The following is a 17,509-nucleotide window of genomic DNA, read 5'->3' as shown; positions in this document are numbered from 1 at the left end:
GCGCCCCCTGTTGGAACTCCCTCTTCCCAACACCCTCAGAGCCCTCATATTACGCCCAATGGGTCTCTAACTATGCAGACAAGGCCGCCCCCTGGTCAAGTCCACCACATTCCCCCTCTCAGCTGAGGCCAGCGCGGCCTTCAGCCGCATAAAAGGGGACATTGCCAAAGCAGCAATGCATGCGGTGGATGAGGCCATTCCCTTCCAAGTAGAGAGTGACGCCTCCGACTTCGCACTGGCTGCTACCCTCAACCAGGCGGGAAGACCGGTGGCGTTCTTCTCCCGTACCTTTCAAGGCCCCGAAATTCGGCACTCTGCGGTAGAGAAAGAGGCCCAGACCATAGTGGAAGCTATTAGGCACTGGAGGCACTATTTCGCCGGCAAAAAGTTCACCCTGCTAACTGACCAGCGCTCAGTCGCATTCATGTTTAGTAACCAACAGCGGGGCAAAATCAAAAACGATAAAATTCTGAGGTGGAGAATCGAACTCTCCACCTTCAACTATGACATCATGTACAGGCCTGGGAAGCTCAACGAGCCCTCCGATGCCCTAACCCGGGAAACGTGTGCCAGCGCGCAGATCGACCGGCTATACGACCTACATGTAGGTCTTTGCCACCCGGGGGTCACCCGGCTTTTCCACTTTGTGAAAGCCTGGAACCTGCCTTACTGCCTTGAGGAGATCAGGACGATGACCTGCGCAGAGTGCAAACCGCACTTCTACCGACCCGAAAAGGCACAACTAATCAAGGCCACCTTTGAGCGACTGAGTGTTGACTTTAAGGGCCCCCTTCCCTCCACCGACCGCAATGTGTACTTTCTTAACGCTATCGACGAGTACTCGCGGTTCCCCTTCACCATCCCCTGCCCCGATACCACTACCATGTCAGTTATAAAAGCCCTGCGCAAGCTCTTCACTCTGTTTGGATACCCATGCTATATCCACACTGACAGGGGGTCCTCGTTTATGAGTGACGAGCTGCACCAATACCTGCTGGCTAGGGGTATTGCAATTAGTAAAACCACGAGCTATAATCCGGGAGGAATGGACAGGTGGAGAAGGAGAATGCCATGGTGTGGAAGGCCTCAGGTCAAAGGGATTGCCGGTCTCCCGCTGGCAGGAGGTCCTTCCCGAGGCACTCCACTCCATCTGCTCCCTGTTATGCATGTCCATAAATGCCACCCCTCATGAGCGACTCTTTTCTTTTCCCAGAAAGTCGACCACTAGGACTACCCTACCAACTTGCCAGTGCTGCTCCGGAAACATGCGAGGAGCAATAAATAGTCCCCGATGGTCGAGAGGGTTCACTTACTTCATGCGAACCCCTAGTATGCTTACGTGGTTTTATCTGATGGGCGGGAGGACGCGGTTTCCATCCATGACCTGGCACCCGCAGGAGCAGCGGGCCCCTACCCTGAACACTCCATGGTGACTATTAACCCCATACCCACGAGACACCGCGCACTCCAAGCCCCACACAGACACCACACGACACTCCCATACCAGGCGCGACGCACACGCACGAGAGATCACCGACACCTAACGTGCTGACACCTGAAGTCAGACCAGAGCCAGCACAACCACTGTCGCCGATGCAATTACCACCGGTGCTACGTAGATCACAGCGACGGACTCGACCGCCTGATAGACTTGACCTGTAAACGTACTTATTTTAAATATTGTCAGTCACTTCACCCCACGGGACTCTTTTTTAAAAAAAGGAGGGGTGCATGTGGTAAACCGTATATATTCATGTTGTAACTGGGTTACCTGTCTGGACACGGCCCTCTGCTAACTGTTCCTGTGGCTTCTCCCACAGACCCCTGAATAAAGGCAATTGCGCCATTGCTCCTCCTCTCAGTCCAGGGGCAGATACTCAGCATGATGGAGGTCACATTTTACTGCTAATGAAAGCCTTTCAGTATGTACTCTACTTCCAGTCTTTTGGAGTTATTGATGGTGCATCAGTTACACAGTGCCCCATATCCCTACCATCGACTGTGGCCTGTGTTACACATTACAGTTACCTGCTGTGGCCTTTAGGGTTTGAGTTATTCATGTTCTTGTTCTCTGTTGATGGGAAGAATTCGATGGTGTTAAATGGCAGGTCAGTGAGTCGGCTGTGTGGACTGTCCGCCTCCTCCCCGCCCTCAGATTTACTGAACTGCAGTGGCCTTTGGCTAGTGATCTGTTGTTGATAGGAACCACTTCTGTCCAGCTGGTAGCCATCAGTCTGGCCTCCGAACAGCCCTCCTGCTCTCTGGAAGACACAAAGACAGAATTTTAATATCCCAGTAATTTCAAATGAACATGCTTCATACTAAATTCACAAATTGACGCAATTACAAAGAAAGCATGCCAGTGGCTATTTTGTATCAGGAGTTTGAGGAGATTTGGTATGTCACCAAATATCGACAGCATTCTGACTCGTTCCTTCACCATGTGGTATGAGGAGCCACTGCACAGAGTTGGAAAAAGCTGCAGAGAGTTGTAAACTGAACCAGCTCCATCATGGGCATGAGCCTCCCCAGAATCGGGACACCTTCAAAAGACGATGTCTCAAAAAGCTGGCATCCATTGTTCAGGACTCCCATCACCCAGGACATGCCCTCTTCTCATTGCTACCAATGAGGAGGAGGTACAGGAGCCTGAAGACACTCACTCAAAATTTTAGGAACAGCTTCTCACCTCCACATTAGATTTCTGAACAGTCCATGGACCCAAGAACACTGCCTCACTACATGTGCTCTACTTATTTATTTTCTGTATTTCTTATTGTAATTTATAGTAAATTTATGTATTGCATCATACTGCTGCCTCAAAACAACAAATTTCATGACATAAATTCAGTGGCCACTTTATTAGTTACCTCCTGATCATAAACCCGATTCTAATTAACCAAAATGAAAAAGCTGCCAGCTATATAGCGATTTTAAGATAGTAAAATCAAAAAGATATATTCCTAAAAAATAAACAGGTCATGGATAGGACAGAAAAATATCAAGTCAGCGAGGCCATGTTTGGAGTACTGTGTGCAATTATGGTTATCTACCTACAGGAAAGATATCAATAACATTGAAAGAGTATAGAGAATTTTACAAGGATGTTGCTGGGACTTGAGGACCTGAGTCATAAGGAAAGGTTGTTTCCGTTAGGACTTTATTTTCTGGAGTGTAGGAGAATGAAATTTGATAGAGGTCTACAAAATTATGAGAGGTATAGATAGGGTAAATGCAAACAGGCTTTTTCCACTGAAGTTGAGGTCATGGGTAAGGGTGAAAGGTGAAATATTTATTCATTCAGAAGGTGGTGCAAGTGTTGGACGATCTACCAACACAGTGATGGATGCAGGTTCAATTTTAACATCTAAGGGAAGTTTGGACAGCTACAGAGATGAGAGGGGTATGGAGGGCTATGGTCTGGGTAGAGAGTCTTTCAGGAAAAGTTTAGCATGAACTAGATGGGTCAAAGGGCCTACATCTGTGTTATAGTACCCTGTTGTTCTATATAAAGGAGACACAAAAGACTGCAGATACTGGAATCCAGAGCAAAGGTAAGGACAGACTGTTGGTGGTCTGCAGCATCTGTGAGGGAAAATGAACAGTTGTTTTGGCTCAAGAGCTATCATCAGGTCTCGGCCTGAACAGATACTGCCCAGACTGCTGAGTTCCTTCAACATTTAGTCTGCGTAATAAATTCATGCTGGTTTCCTCAACGTGACTTAATTCTGCCTAAAAGTTCAAAATTCAGAATAAATTTAATATCAAAGTACATACATGTCACCTTATACAACTCTGAGTTTTTTTTCGCGGACATTCGCACTAAATACAAAAAAAAACTCAGTAGAATCAATGAAAGACCACACACATCAAGACAGACAAATAACCAGTGTGTGAAAGACAACAAACTGTGTAATTACAAAAAGAAAAACTAATAATAATAATAATAATAATAAATAAACAATAAATATTGAGAAAATGAGCTGTAGTCTCCTCAAAAGTGAGACTATAAGTTGTGGGAAGAGTTAAGTGATGGGGCAGTGAAATTGAAGGAACATATCGCCTCTGGTTCAAGAGTTGAAGGGTGATAACTGTTCCTGAACCTGGTGGTGTGAGTCCTGAGGTTCTTGAACTTTCTTAATGATGGCAGCAGCAAGAAGAGAGCATGACCTGGATGGTGGGGGTCCTTGATGATGGATGTTGCTTTCCTGCGACAGCACTCCATGTAGATGGGGAGGGCTTTACCCGTGATGCACTGGGCCGTATCCACTACTTTTGGTATGGTTTTCTGTTCATGGACATTGGTGTTTCCATACCAGGTCAATATACTCTCCGCTGCACGTCTATACAGTATTTGTTAAAGTTTTAGATGACATGCTAAACTGTAAGAAAGTAAAGGTGCTACTGTACTTTCTTTGCAAATCTTTGCCAACTTGTAAGAAAGTAGAGGTGCTGCTGTGCTTTCTTTGAAATGGAATTGCCATGCTGGACCCAGGACAATGTTTCTCAGAAAAACGGTCCAGGTTAAGTTGGAAATTGAGGTGGGAGGCTATAAAATGTCCAATAACCACAGAAGGACACTTTATGTTTATCTTTCTCATGCAGAGTTCAATGCCAGTTTGAAAATCCTAATTCCTAAACTACTCACTAAATAGAGTAACACTCAGTGCCTACTTTAATATGTACCTCCTGTACTCAATAACGTGTCACTCAATGTACATTTGTGGTCTTTTGCTGCTGTAGCTCATTCAGTTCAAAGTTTGACGTGTTGTGCATTCACAGACAGTCTGTATTAACACATGGTGATTTGAGTTACTGTTGCCTTCCTGTCAAGCTTGAGCCAGTCTGGCTATTCTCCTCTGACCTCCCTCATTAACAAGGTGTTTTTGCCCACAGAACTGCCACTCACTGGATATCTTTTTGTTTTTCACACCATTCTCTGTAAACTCTAGAGACTTTTATGCATGAGAATCCCAGGAGATCAGCAGTATCTGAGATACTCAAACCACCCCATCTGGCACCAACAACCATTCCACAGTCAAAGTCACTTAGACCACATTTCTTCCCCATTCTGATGTTTGGTCTGAACAACAACTGAACCTCTTGACCATGTCTGCATGCTTTTATGCATTGCGTTGCTGCCACATGATTGGCTGACTAGATATTTGTATTAATGAGCAGATGTACCTAATAAAGTGGCCACTGAGTGTATGCATCAATTTTTCAATGCACATTTGACAAAGAAAGCTAATTGTTAAATCAGCAAATCACGTTGTAAATCATTCTCTGGTCTATTAAACACTTGGTTGAGTTCATAAAATGGCACTGGGGAATAGCCTGTCGAATTCCATTGACAAAATGACCAACCCTGTATATTGTCTCGTCCAGTCCACCATCTTCGATTGTCCGCTCTCCTTCGTCAAACGGCAGCTCTCCGGACACGGTGCGGTGGAGCTTCTCACCAACATCCTCTTCGATGTGGCGTAGTCCAGCCTGAATTGGGCAGAATGTCAGGTTATGGCTTGACCCACGCATGTCTGACCCATCCATCACTGGCGCTGTGAGTGACCACTGTCGCAAACCTCTTCTAATCCTTCAGACTGAGACCATCCCGTCATCTTATCACCGACCCTCCCCACACCCTTTCCACTGAGATCCAATCCCCTCACCCATGCCACTGCTTTGGTCACCAAGCCCTTCACCGGCCCATCCTCGGCAGTAATTGCATCTGACCATCCATCATTCCTATCCAATCAGAGGGAAAAGGGAAAAAGGGAGAAAGAGAGAGGGGAGAGAGAATGGAGGGAGTAGAGGGAGGGGAAAGGAGGGGGAAAGTCGAGGGGAGGGAGGGTGAAGAGAGTGGAGGGGGAAGGGGAGAGGGAAGGGAGAGAGGGTGCAGAGTGGAGAGTGTAGAGGTGGAGAGAGTGGAAGGGGAGAGAGGGGGGAAGGGGGAGAGAGAGGGAGGAGAGAGTGGATGGGAGGGAGTTGGAGAGAGTGGACGGGAGGGAGGTGGAGAGAGGGAGGGGGAAGGGGAGAGAGGGAGGGAGGAAGGGGAGAGAGGGAGGGGGAGAGAGGATGCATAGAGTGGGAGATCGAGGGGCGGAAGGGGGAGAGGGTGGAGAGAGTGGAGGGGAGAGAAGGAGGGGGAAAGGGGAGAGACAGGGAGGAGAGAATGGACGGGAGGGAGGTGGAGAGAGGGATGAGAGAGTCGAGGGGAAGGAGGGTGGAGACAGTGGGGGTAGGTCTTACTTGAAGCTCAATCTCATTGGCAGTCTGCTTCTTAGACGGGAGAATTCCGTAATATTCCTCCTGACGTTTCTTGAATTTTCGGAAGTGTTCCTGGATGAGGAAGGTGGCGTAGAACTTGCCAACAGTCACTTCGTCATCTGGGTGGAAAACCATAAGACATAGGAGCAGATTTAGGCCATTCAGCCCACGGAGTCTGCTCTGCTGATTTATTATACCTCTCAGCCCAATTCTTCTGCCTTCTTCCAATAACCTTTAACCGATTCAAGACCAATCAACCTCTGATTTAAATATACTAAATGACTTGGCCTCCACAGCCATCCATGGCAAGGAATCCCACAGATTCTGGTTACAGAAATTCCTCCTCATGTCTGTTCTGAATGTATGTCCCTCTATTCTGAGGCTGTGGCCTCTGTTCTAGACTCCCCACTATAGGAAATATTCTCTCCATGTCCACTCTATCCAGGCCTTTCAATATTTGATAGGTTTCAGTGAGATTCCCCTCATTCTTCTAAACTCCAGCGAATACAGTCCCAGAGCCATCACTCTTCATACATTAATCCTTTCATTTCCAGAATCATTCTCATGAACCTCCTCTAGCCCCTCTCCAATGCCAGCATATCTTTTCTTAGACAAGCAGAACAAAAGTGCTCACAACACTCCAAGTATGAAAAGTTTGATCTTTAATGCTGTCTTGTTAGTCTAATCATTTCTGTGAACCACATGAGGCCTGGATGACGAGGAACCTCTCTCTCCCCATCAGAGAGTCTCTCCCAAAACAGCAATAAGGTTAGAAGGCCTCAGACACCTGACCTGTGAGGGAGAGTTTCCTAACTAGTTACGGTACACACTGGACTGTGCCAGCCTCTGGGGTTTGGATGCTCCGACTTTCTGGAGTTTGGATAACTAGCGTGGTCCCTTTAAAGGTTCTAGCCAGCGCTGCTAACTGGTACGAGTCCTTTAAAGATTCTGGCCGGCACTGCTAACTGGCGGCCATGTCTTGGCACCAAGGTTTGGATATTTAAAACTCTGGTTCGATGCTCAATCATCAGCTCAACTTTGGTTCAGTCTGCAACTGCTCTTAGGGTTTCTGTCTCATTTGGATTCTCATCTAGTCTCATCAGGATCTTGTCTAGTTTTGTCTGGAACCCTGTTCTCGTCTTGGTCTCGAAAACATGACTTGGTTCTAGTCTTGAATACTCTAGTATCATCCTTGCCTTGGCCTCTCGTCACAGAACTACCACTATGAGACCAAACTCAGGTTGGAGGAGCAACACCTCCTATTCCTTCTGGGTAGCCTCCATGCTGATAATATAATTATCAGTTTATAGTCATAGAACATTACAGCACAGAAACTGCCTTTGGCCCACCAAGGCTGTGCCGAACTCTCTCACTACCCTCTGAGAGACGAAACTTCCCCACGTTCTACTTAAACTTTTCACCTTTCATCGTTAACCCATGACTTCTAGTTGTAGTTCCACCCAACCTCCGTGTAAAAGCCTGCTTATATTTACTCTACCTATACTCCTTGTAGTTTTGTATCCCTCATTCTCCTATGCTCCAGGGCATAAAATCCTACCTTTCCTACAACTCAGGTCCTCAAACCCCGTCAACATCCTTGTAAATTTTCTCTGCACTCAGCGATTTCTCCAACTTCTGATAATTTCTCCCTCTCCTTTCTCCTTCTCTTTTTCCATTCCCCATTCCGGTTCCCCTCCCCAAACCTCATGCCCTGCCTGTCACTTTCCTCTAGCATGTTGCCTGCTCTGTACGTGTCCGCAAGAAAGCACAGAGTTGTGGACACAGCTCAGCACATCACAAGAACCAGCACCTCCCCCCCCCCCCCACCCCACCACCATGGACTCTGTCTACACTTCTTGCTGCCTCGGTAAAGCAGCCAGCAAGAATCAAAGACCACCACCCCAAACACTCCCTCTTCTCCCCTCCCATCAAGCATAGATTGCAAAAGACTGAAAGCACGTGCCACCAGGCTCAAAGACAATTTCTAACTCACTGTTATCAGACTCGATAAGATGGACTCTTAAACCTCACAACCCACCTGGTTATGATCTTGCACCTGTACTACACTTTCTCTGTAGCTGTTGCACTTCATTCTTCATTGCTATTGCTTTCCCTTGTTCTACCTCAATGCTCTTTGAAATAATTTGATCTGCATGAACAGTATGCAAGAGCATCCATCATGAGGAATCCCACCATTCAGGCTAAGCTACTCCCTCACTGCTGCCGTCTGGAAGAAGGTACAGGAGCTTCAGGACCCATAGGACCCATATCATCAGGTTCAGGAACAGTCATTACCTCTCAACCATCAGACTCTTGAACCAGAGGGGATAACTTCACTCACCCCATAACTGAACTGTTCCAACAACCTACGGACTCACTTTCAAGGACTAGTCATCTGATGTTTTCAATATTTATTGCTTATTTATTTATTATTATTTTTCTTCTTGTATGTGCAGGTTGTTGTTTTTTGCACACTGATTATCTCTCCGTCCTGTTGTGCGCGTCTTTCATTGAATCTATTGTGTTTCTTGTATTTACAATGAATGCCTGCAAGAAAATGAAACTCAGGATTTTATATGGTGACGAATGTGTACTTTGATAATAAACTTACTTTGAACTTTGCACTCTTTCACTGCATCTCAGTACATGTGACAATAGTAAACCAATTCCAATACCAAAATCCCACTCAACTGGCATCCACTCACCTCCAATAGGGGGAATCACTTGGTCAAGTAGTTTCATGCTTGTGCGTTTCCAAATCTTTTTGATAATTGCTCTCAGTTCCTCATTAGACTGTTCAAAATTCCCTGGTTGCAAAGGTAACAGGACAAAATTAATACGCAAGCAGCAACTAGGTTGAAATGTTTCAGTTACGAGAACGCTGACTGTTATCTGCGGGGTGGAGGAGGTTATGAAAGGATGTGATTAAGGTGTATCATGATAAATGTCAGAACTGCAGACTCGGCCATGGAGTCCTCACTGAGGGATCAGCAGTGGAAAGGGTTAGCAGTTTCAAGTTCCTGGGTGTCAACACCTCTGAAGATTGATTGTGGCTCAACATATTGATGCAATCACAAAGAAGCCCTGACAGCAGCCATAAGGCAGATTTAGGCCATTTGGCCCATTGACTCTGCTCCGTCATTCAATCATGGCTGATACTTTTTTAATTTCATATTTCATTAAGAGTTTGAAGGGACCTGTATGTCACCAACAACAATGAATTACAGGTTACCATGGAGAACATTCTAACAGATTGCATCACCAACAGGAGAAAGTCTGCAGATGCTGGAAATCCAAAGCAACACACAAAATGCTGGAGGAATTCAGCAGCTCAGGGAACCTCTATGGAAAAGAATAAACTGTCGACATTTCAGACTGAGAAGAAAGGGGGAAGATGTCAGAATAAAAAAGTGGGGGCAGGGGAAAGAGGCTAGCTAAAAGGTGACAGGTGAAGCCAGGTGTGTGGGAAAAGTCAAGGGCTGGAGAAGAAGGAATCTGATAGGTGAGGAGAGTAGACCATAAGAGAAAGGGAAGGAGGAGGGCATCCAGGGGGAGGTAATAGGCAGGTGAGAAGAAATAAAAGGTCAGAGTGGGGAATGGGGAGATGGAATTGGATTACTGGAAGGAGAAATGCCATCAGGTTGGAGGCTACTCAGACGGAATACAAGTTGTTGCTCCTGCACCCTGAGGGTGGCCTCTCTTGCCACAAGAGAGAGACTATGGATCGACATGAGGGCCCACTGCACAGAATTGGAAAAAGCTGCAGGAAGTTGTAAAACAGCCAGCTCCATCATAGGGTTCCCCAGTATCAAGGACACCAAAAAGCTGGCATCCTTCATTAAGGACCCCCAGGCCATGCCCTCTTCTCATTGCTACCATCAAGGAGGAGGTAGAGGAATCTGAAGACACATTCTCAATGATTCAGGAAAACTTCTTCCCACTGTTATCAGATTTATGGATGGACAGTGAACCTTTGAACAGTACAGCACTATTTGTATTTTTGCACTACTTCACCATTCCCTTTCCGGCACGTTGGTTCATGGACTCCACTGAGGACATTCTCAGTGTGGAGGATCGGGACCCCATATTCTGTCTAGGTAGCCTCCAAATGGTGACATCAACAGTGATTTCTCCTTTCATAACTTGTTTCCTCCCCTTTACCTCTTCTCTGTTTCCCACTCTGTCCTCTTACTTTTTCCCCTCACTTGCCCCTCCTCCTTCCCTTCCTCCCATAGTCCACTCTCCTCTCCTATCAGATTCCTTCTTCTCCAGCCCTTTACCTTTCCCACCCATCTGGCTTCACCTGTCACCTTCTGGCTGGTCCTCCTCTCCCTCCCCCCACCTTTTCATTCTGGCATCTTCCCCCTTCCTTTCCAGTCCTGGTGAAGGGTCTCAGCCCAAAATGTCAACTGTTCATTCATTTCCATAGATGTTGTCTGGTCTGCTGGGTTCCTGCAGCATTTTGTGTGTGTTGCTCTAGATCTCCAGCACCTGCAGAATCTCGTGTTTATGATCGTCCTTTTGCTCTGCACCATTCTTATTAAAATCGAGTGAACCTTTCAATCTGCTTCAGTGTCTCTTCCTCTGCACTTGCGCCATCACCGCGTATCTGTGTCAGTAAAATTATGAGAGTACGCTGCATTTTTCCCTTGTCAGGGGTTGGTAACAGGCACAGGTTTAGCATAAAGCAGGGTAGGAGGGGGCAGTGAACTGACTTGGATCTGGAGATGATATTGTTCAGAAGTTATTACTCACTTCTTTCTACAGATGTGCAGTAGAGAGCATCCTAACAAGCTGCATCACTGCATGGCACAGAAACTGCACTGTAACAGACAGGAAGGCTCGACGATGGTAGTCAAAACTGCCCAACGCGTCACTGGCACCAGCCAACCCACCATCAAGGGGATATATACAGAAAGGTGCCCGAAAAAGCCAGCAATATCATGAAGGATATTGCTGGCCTGCTCATGGACTGTCTGTCCCACTCCCATCAGGGTAGAAGCTACGTAGCAGCCACACCAGGACCACCAGACTCACAAACAATTACTTTCCCCAAACATAAGGCTGATCAACATCTCCACCCACTAACCCACCCCTCCACACCCCCAACTACCACTACTTATCATTTCCTGTCAGTCACCTTAGACACTTCTGTGCCTAGCATCACTCTATGGATATATGGTACAGTCACTTCTCAGCTGGCGCTAGGTCATGGGCAGGGCATCCCCCTCCAGTGCTGGGACAAGGTGCAGCGCCGTCTTGGTGGAGCTCCACCTGTTGTGCCATGCGGCAAGTTTAACCCGCACCAGGTAAGGTTCCAGGCAGCTGGTACCATTGTATCTGGGGAGCTTCATGGGTGGTGCTAATTGCTGGGGCCCGTTGGTCCTCCTCTTTCTCCGGCGACGTTGACCGTCCTCCCGCGGCCGTGGTGTTTTGGGTTCCCTGGCGCATGCTGCGATGGAGCTGGATGACACAGTCCACTATGTACTGCGGGTTGGAGTCCTGGGTACGCTTGCCCCATTGGGGTTCCCTGGGAAGGCACAGTGCTTGGTTCCCAGGTTCTCCCTCCAGTTTAGTGTCCAGCCTTCAGGAGCCTGGCCTGGGGTGCAGATATTTGCCATTATATTGCCTGGATTAAAGAGCATGATTTATGAGAAGAGCCTGAGTGAGCTAGAGCTTTTCTCTTTGGAGCAAAGGAGAATGAAAGGTGACTTGACAGAAATGTACAAGATGATAAGAGACACAGATCAAGTGGACAGCCGGAGACATTTTCTCAAGGCAGAAATGGTTAATATTTGAGGGCACAACTTTAAGGTGATTGGAGGAAAGTGTGTGTGTGGGGGAGATGTTAACGGTGGCTTTTTTAAAAACACAGACAGTGATGGGTACGTGGAACGTACTCAGGGGTGATGATAGAGGCAGAGTTATTAGGGGTATAGAATAATGGAGGGTTATGCGGGAGGGAAGGGTTAAATTGATCTCAGAATTGTTAAAGGGTTGTGGGCTGAAGGGCTGTACTGTCTGTGTTCTAGACCCTATTATCTCAGGCACAGGGGTCCTCAGGCTGTGACCCTTCTGCCAGCCTGTAAAACTTCACCTACCTTCCGTTTTAATTTTGAGGGCTGTCCGGACGAGCGCGAAGAGGGTGGCATTAAAAGTGACAGTGCCATCACTGTTCATTGGCATATTCATGGAGACCAGCCTCTGGAAAAAGGTAGAGGTGAGAAAGAACATCAAGAGGAGGGAACATGACTCAAGGCAATGAAGAAAACCAGGCTTCAAATGCTGTCAAAGCGACAAGGTGTTATAGATGTGGAGGAGAGAAACAACATCCCCCAGGGACAATGGGTGAGAGCAGTTCAACGGGGCAATTATCTCTATGACGAGAGATCTTACAGTGTACAATTGAATACCTTCAACATAACGGTACAGGAGATTGGATGCTCTGTTGAAATTGTATAAGACATTGGTGAGGCCTCATCTGGAGTACTGTATGCAGTTCCAGTCAATTTCCTACAGGAAAGATGTCGATAAGTCTGAAGAACTGCAGAGAAAATTTACAAGGATGTTGCTGGGACTTGAAGATCTGAGTTGTAGGGAAAGGTTGAATAGGTGAGGACTTCATTCCCTACAGCGTAGGAGAATGAGGGAAGATTTGATAGAGGGGTAAAGATAGGATAAATACAAGCAGGCCTTTTCCACAGAGGCTGGGTTAGACTAAAACTTGAGGTCATGGTTTAAGGGTAAAAGGTGAAATATTTGAGTGGAAACTGAGGGGAAACTTCGCTCAGAGCTGAGAGCATGGAACAAGCTGCCAGCAGAAGTGGTGGATGTGGGTTCAATTTCAACATTTAAGAGAAGTTTGGATAGGCACATGGATGGGAGAGGTATGGAGGGCTACGGTCCAGGTGCTGGTCAATGGGAGTAGGCAGAATAACAATTTGGATTGGACTTGATGGGCTGAATGGCCTGTTTTTCTGTGCTCTATGAAGGCTGAGTTGGGGGAGACAGGAAACAAAGTACAAAATACATATACGTCACGATTCACAACCCTGTGATTCATTTTCTTGTGGGCATACACAGTAAATCCAAGAATCACAATAGAATCAATGAAAGACTACACTCAATAGGATACACAACAAACATTGTCCAAAGGACAGCAAACTGTGCAAATAGAAAAGAAAACGAATACTTGCCAAGGTGAATCACAGCGACCTATCTTGGGGAAACAGCCATCACTTTCATAAAGAAGGAAAACTCTTCTACCAAAGCCTGTAACAGAAACTATGTGCACATATTCCTATTTCAGGACATCCTCTAGCCTGGAAACATCTGATATGCTGGGGCGAGTCTGCAGACACACACCGACAGCCGAAGGTTAGCAGCTCTGGTTGTGATGATGTGATGATATCTGGGTGATGAATCCAGCCGCAAAACAGCTCAAGTGTAAAGAGGCAAGATCCTTAAGGATGCTGATCTTGGAGTCCAAGCTCATAGTTCCCTGAAAGGGTGGTTAAGAAGGCACATAGCATTGAGTTCAAAAGTCAGAAAGTTATGTTGCAGCTTAGTAAAAGCCTAGCTGGAGTTCTGCATACAGTTCTGGTTGCCCCATTATTGGAAGGATATTGAGGTTTTAGAGCGGGTGCAGGGTACTGTCTGAATTAGAGGGAACTTGCTACAACACAAATTAGGTTGTTTTCTCTGGAGCGGCTGAGGCTGAGGGGAGATCTGATAGAGGTTTATAAGATCTTGTGAGGTACAGGTAGAGTAGGTAGACAGCATCTTATTTATTTGTGATACACTCAGAATAAGCCCTTCTGGCCCTTCGAACCACGCCAACTCAGCAACCTCACTGATTTTACTCTAACTGAATCATGAGAGAATTTAAAATGACCAGTTAACCTATCCAGTTAGAAGGAAACCAGGAGCACCTGGGGAAAAGCCACACACTGCAGAGCTTACAGAACAGTGCCGGGATTCCAGAGTTTGGAACTGAACTCCAAACTCTGGAACGCTCCGAGCTGTACTAGCGTTGTGCTAACCGCTATCCTACTGTGGCACCCAGGGTTTTCCCATGTCTACCACCAGAGGGTAAACGTACATTTAAGGTGAGGTGGAGTCATTTTAAAGGAGATGCCAGGGCACAGAAAGCGGTGGGTGCTCGGAATGCACTTGTCTGGGCACAGAGACTGGTGGGTGCCTGGAATGTGCTTGGTACAGAAAGTGATGGGTGCTCGGAATGCACTTGTCTGGGCACAGAGAGTGATGGTTGCTCGGAATGTACTTGTCTGGGCACAGAGAGTGGTGGTTGCTCGGAATGCACTTGTCTGGGCACAGAGAGTGATGGTTGCTCGGAATGTACTTGTCTGGGCACAGAGAGTGGTGGTTGCTCGGAATGTACTTGTCTGGGCACAGAGAGTGATGGTTGCTCGGAATGTACTTGTCTGGGCACAGAGAGTGGTGGGTGCCTGGAATGTACTTGTCTGGGCACAGAGAGTGGTGGTTGCTCGGAATGTACTTGTCTGGGCACAGAGAGTGGTGGGTGCCTGGAATGTACTTGTCTGGGCACAGAGAGTGGTGGGTGCCTGGAATGTACTTGTCTGGGCACAGAGAGTGGTGGGTGCCTGGAATGTACTTGTCTGGGCACAGAGAGTGGTGGGTGCCTGGAATGTGTTTGCCGGGGGGTGGTAGAGTCAGAAACATTAGGGGCATTTAAGAGCCATTTTGATAAGCATATGAATGTGAGGAAAATGGAGGGACAGGGACTGTGTAGGCAGAAGGGATTAGTTTAGATGGCCATTTGCTGTGCAGTACTGTTCTATGTGTGGCATCCATCTCAAACAGAAATGCTGGAAGTCAGCAGCTTCGTCCTAACTATTACCCTTGCACAGATTTTGTCTGATCTGCTGAACGGTGCCAGCTTTAATTTTAATTGCTGTTTGCTAATTTCAGAAGACGCTGCTTATCATACAACTATCTGCCGTTTTCTGCACCCCGCCTTTTTATTCTGGAATCTTCCCCCTTCCTTTCCAGTCACAGCCTGTAACATTTATTCCCCCCTATGGATGCTGCCTGATCTGCTGAGTTCCTCCAGCATTTTGTGTGCTGAAGGTACAGGAGCCTCAGAAACCACATCACCAGGTTTAAGAAGTTATTGCCTCTCATCCGTCAGGGTCATGAACTGGAGGGGATAACTACACTCACCCCATTGCTGAACTGTTCCCACAGCCAATGGAATTGCTATCAAAGACCCTTCATCTCATGTTCTCGATATTTATTGCTTAGTTATTTTATTATCATTTTTTTCCTTTTGCAGTACAGTCTGATGTCTTTCGCACATTGGTAGTTTGTTCATTGAGTGCAATCTTTCATTGATTCTATTGTGTTTCTTGGACTTACTGCAATCTACTTTGTTAAGCAGGCTGAGCTGTGGCTGAATGGTGGAGTGGCAGATCGAGTTAACTATACCTTACAGGCCACACGGTGGGGGCAAAACTTCCCAAACCCCAGTGGGGGCTGGATACGACGGAGCAGGGTCACTACGTCCAAATGTTTGATCCGTCCCCTGCAGAAAATAACCAGGAAAACTGTCAGGAGTGAGTGAGTGTGTGTGTGTGTGTGTGTGCCCGTGTGAGTGTGTGTGCGTGAGCATGTGTGTGTGAGAGTGTGAGTGTGTGTGTGTATGTGAGTGTGAGAGTGTGTATGTGTGTGAGTGTAAGGGTGTGTGTGTGAGTATGTGTGGTATATATGTGTGTGTGTGAGTGTGTATGGTGTATGTGTGTGCATGTGTGTGAGTGTGTGTATGTGAGTATGAGTGTGTGTGAATGTTTGTGTGTGTGAGTGTGTGTGAGAGTGTGTCTGTGAGTGTATCCGTATGTGTGTGTGTGTGTGTGTGTGTGTGTTTGTGTGTTTGAGTGAGTGTGTATGTAGGCATGGATAGTGCTACAGGGGACAGCCATGCCCTTGTGAATGTGTATATACTTATACAGGAAAATAGTCAGCTCCGTGTGTGTGAGTGTGTGTATGTGAGTGTGAGAGTGTGTGTGGTGTATGTGTGAGAGTGTGTGGTGTATGTGTGTATATGTATGTGAGTGTGTATGTGAATGCGTGTGTGAGCGTGAGAGTGTGTGAGTGTGAGTGTGAGAATGTTTGAGTGTGTATGTGTGTGTGAGTGTGTGAGAGCGTGTGTATGAGTGTGTGTGTATGTGTGGGTGTGTCTGTGAGTGTGCATGTATATGTGAGTGTGTGTGTGTTTGTGTGTGTGTGTGTGTGTCTGTCATGTTTCTGTGACTGTGATGGCTGTGTCCCGTGCCCCTGTGACGACCGTGTCCCATGCCCCATGTCCCTGTGACTGTGACGGCCCGTGTCCCATGTCCTTGTGACTGTGATGGTGTATCCCGTATCCCATGTCCCTGTGACTGTGACAGCTGTGTCCCGTGTCCCTGTGTCTGTGACTGTAACGGCCCTGTCCCGTGTCCCTGTGACTGTGATGGTGTAACCCGTGTCCGTGACTGTGAGAACTGTGTCCCGTGGCCCTGTGATGGCCGTGTCCTTGTGACTGTGACTGTGATGGCCATGTCCCTGTACCTGTGACTGTGACGGCCCTGTCCCATGTCTCTGTGACTGTGACGGCCCATGTCCCATATCCCTGTGACTGTGATTGCCCTGTCCCATGTCCCTGTGACTGTGACAGCTGTATCCCATGGCCCTGTGATGGCCGTGTCCCTGTGACTGTGACTGTGATGGCTATGTCCCTGTACCTGTGACTGTGACAGCCCGTGTCCCATGTCCCTGTGACTGTGATGATGTATCCCGTGTCCCTGTGACTGTGACTGTGATGGCTATGTCCCTGTACCTATGACTGTGACGGCCCGTGTCCCATGTCCCTGTGACTGTGATGATGTATCCCGTGTCCCTGTGACTGTGATGGCCCTGTCCCGTGTCCCTGTGACTGTGACAGCTGTGTCCCGTGTCCCTGTGACTGTGACAGCTGTGTCCCGTGGCCCTGTGACTGTGACAGCTGTGTCCCGTGTCCCTGTGACTGTGATAGCCATGTCCCTGTGATTGTGACAGTGTGCCTCTTTCCCTCTGACTGCCTACATGCTTACTTAGCATCAGGATCATATTCGGCCCAGATCCTTTTAAATTCATCGAGGTGGTGAGGGCCCAGGATCGACCAGTCCCGCGTCAGATAATCAAAATTGTCCATAATAACTGCCACAAACAAGTTAATAATCTGCAA

At 47.3% G+C, this 17,509-nt stretch overlaps 1 protein-coding gene across 2 annotated transcripts in view; it reads right to left on the bottom strand.

The window, feature by feature from the left end:
• cacna1sa (calcium channel, voltage-dependent, L type, alpha 1S subunit, a) overlaps positions 1-17,509 on the bottom strand; it is a 469,610-nt gene that overhangs the window by 36,761 nt on the left and 415,340 nt on the right. For both annotated transcript variants that reach the window (XM_063065671.1, XM_063065672.1), the window contains 7 exons: positions 17,376-17,503; positions 15,736-15,832; positions 12,369-12,471; positions 8,973-9,074; positions 6,250-6,386; positions 5,368-5,493; positions 2,029-2,261 (listed from right to left, as the gene is read on the bottom strand). In XM_063065671.1, coding sequence (XP_062921741.1) covers positions 2,029-2,261; positions 5,368-5,493; positions 6,250-6,386; positions 8,973-9,074; positions 12,369-12,471; positions 15,736-15,832; positions 17,376-17,503 — 926 coding nt within the window. The remainder of the gene's footprint in view (positions 1-2,028; positions 2,262-5,367; positions 5,494-6,249; positions 6,387-8,972; positions 9,075-12,368; positions 12,472-15,735; positions 15,833-17,375; positions 17,504-17,509) is intronic.

The sequence above is a fragment of the Mobula hypostoma genome, chromosome 13 (genome assembly GCF_963921235.1).
Source record: "Mobula hypostoma chromosome 13, sMobHyp1.1, whole genome shotgun sequence".
In the NCBI taxonomy this organism is placed as follows: domain Eukaryota; kingdom Metazoa; phylum Chordata; class Chondrichthyes; order Myliobatiformes; family Myliobatidae; genus Mobula; species Mobula hypostoma.
The sequence above is the reverse complement of the archived record's forward strand: the minus strand, read 5'-3'. Positions and strand labels throughout refer to the sequence as shown.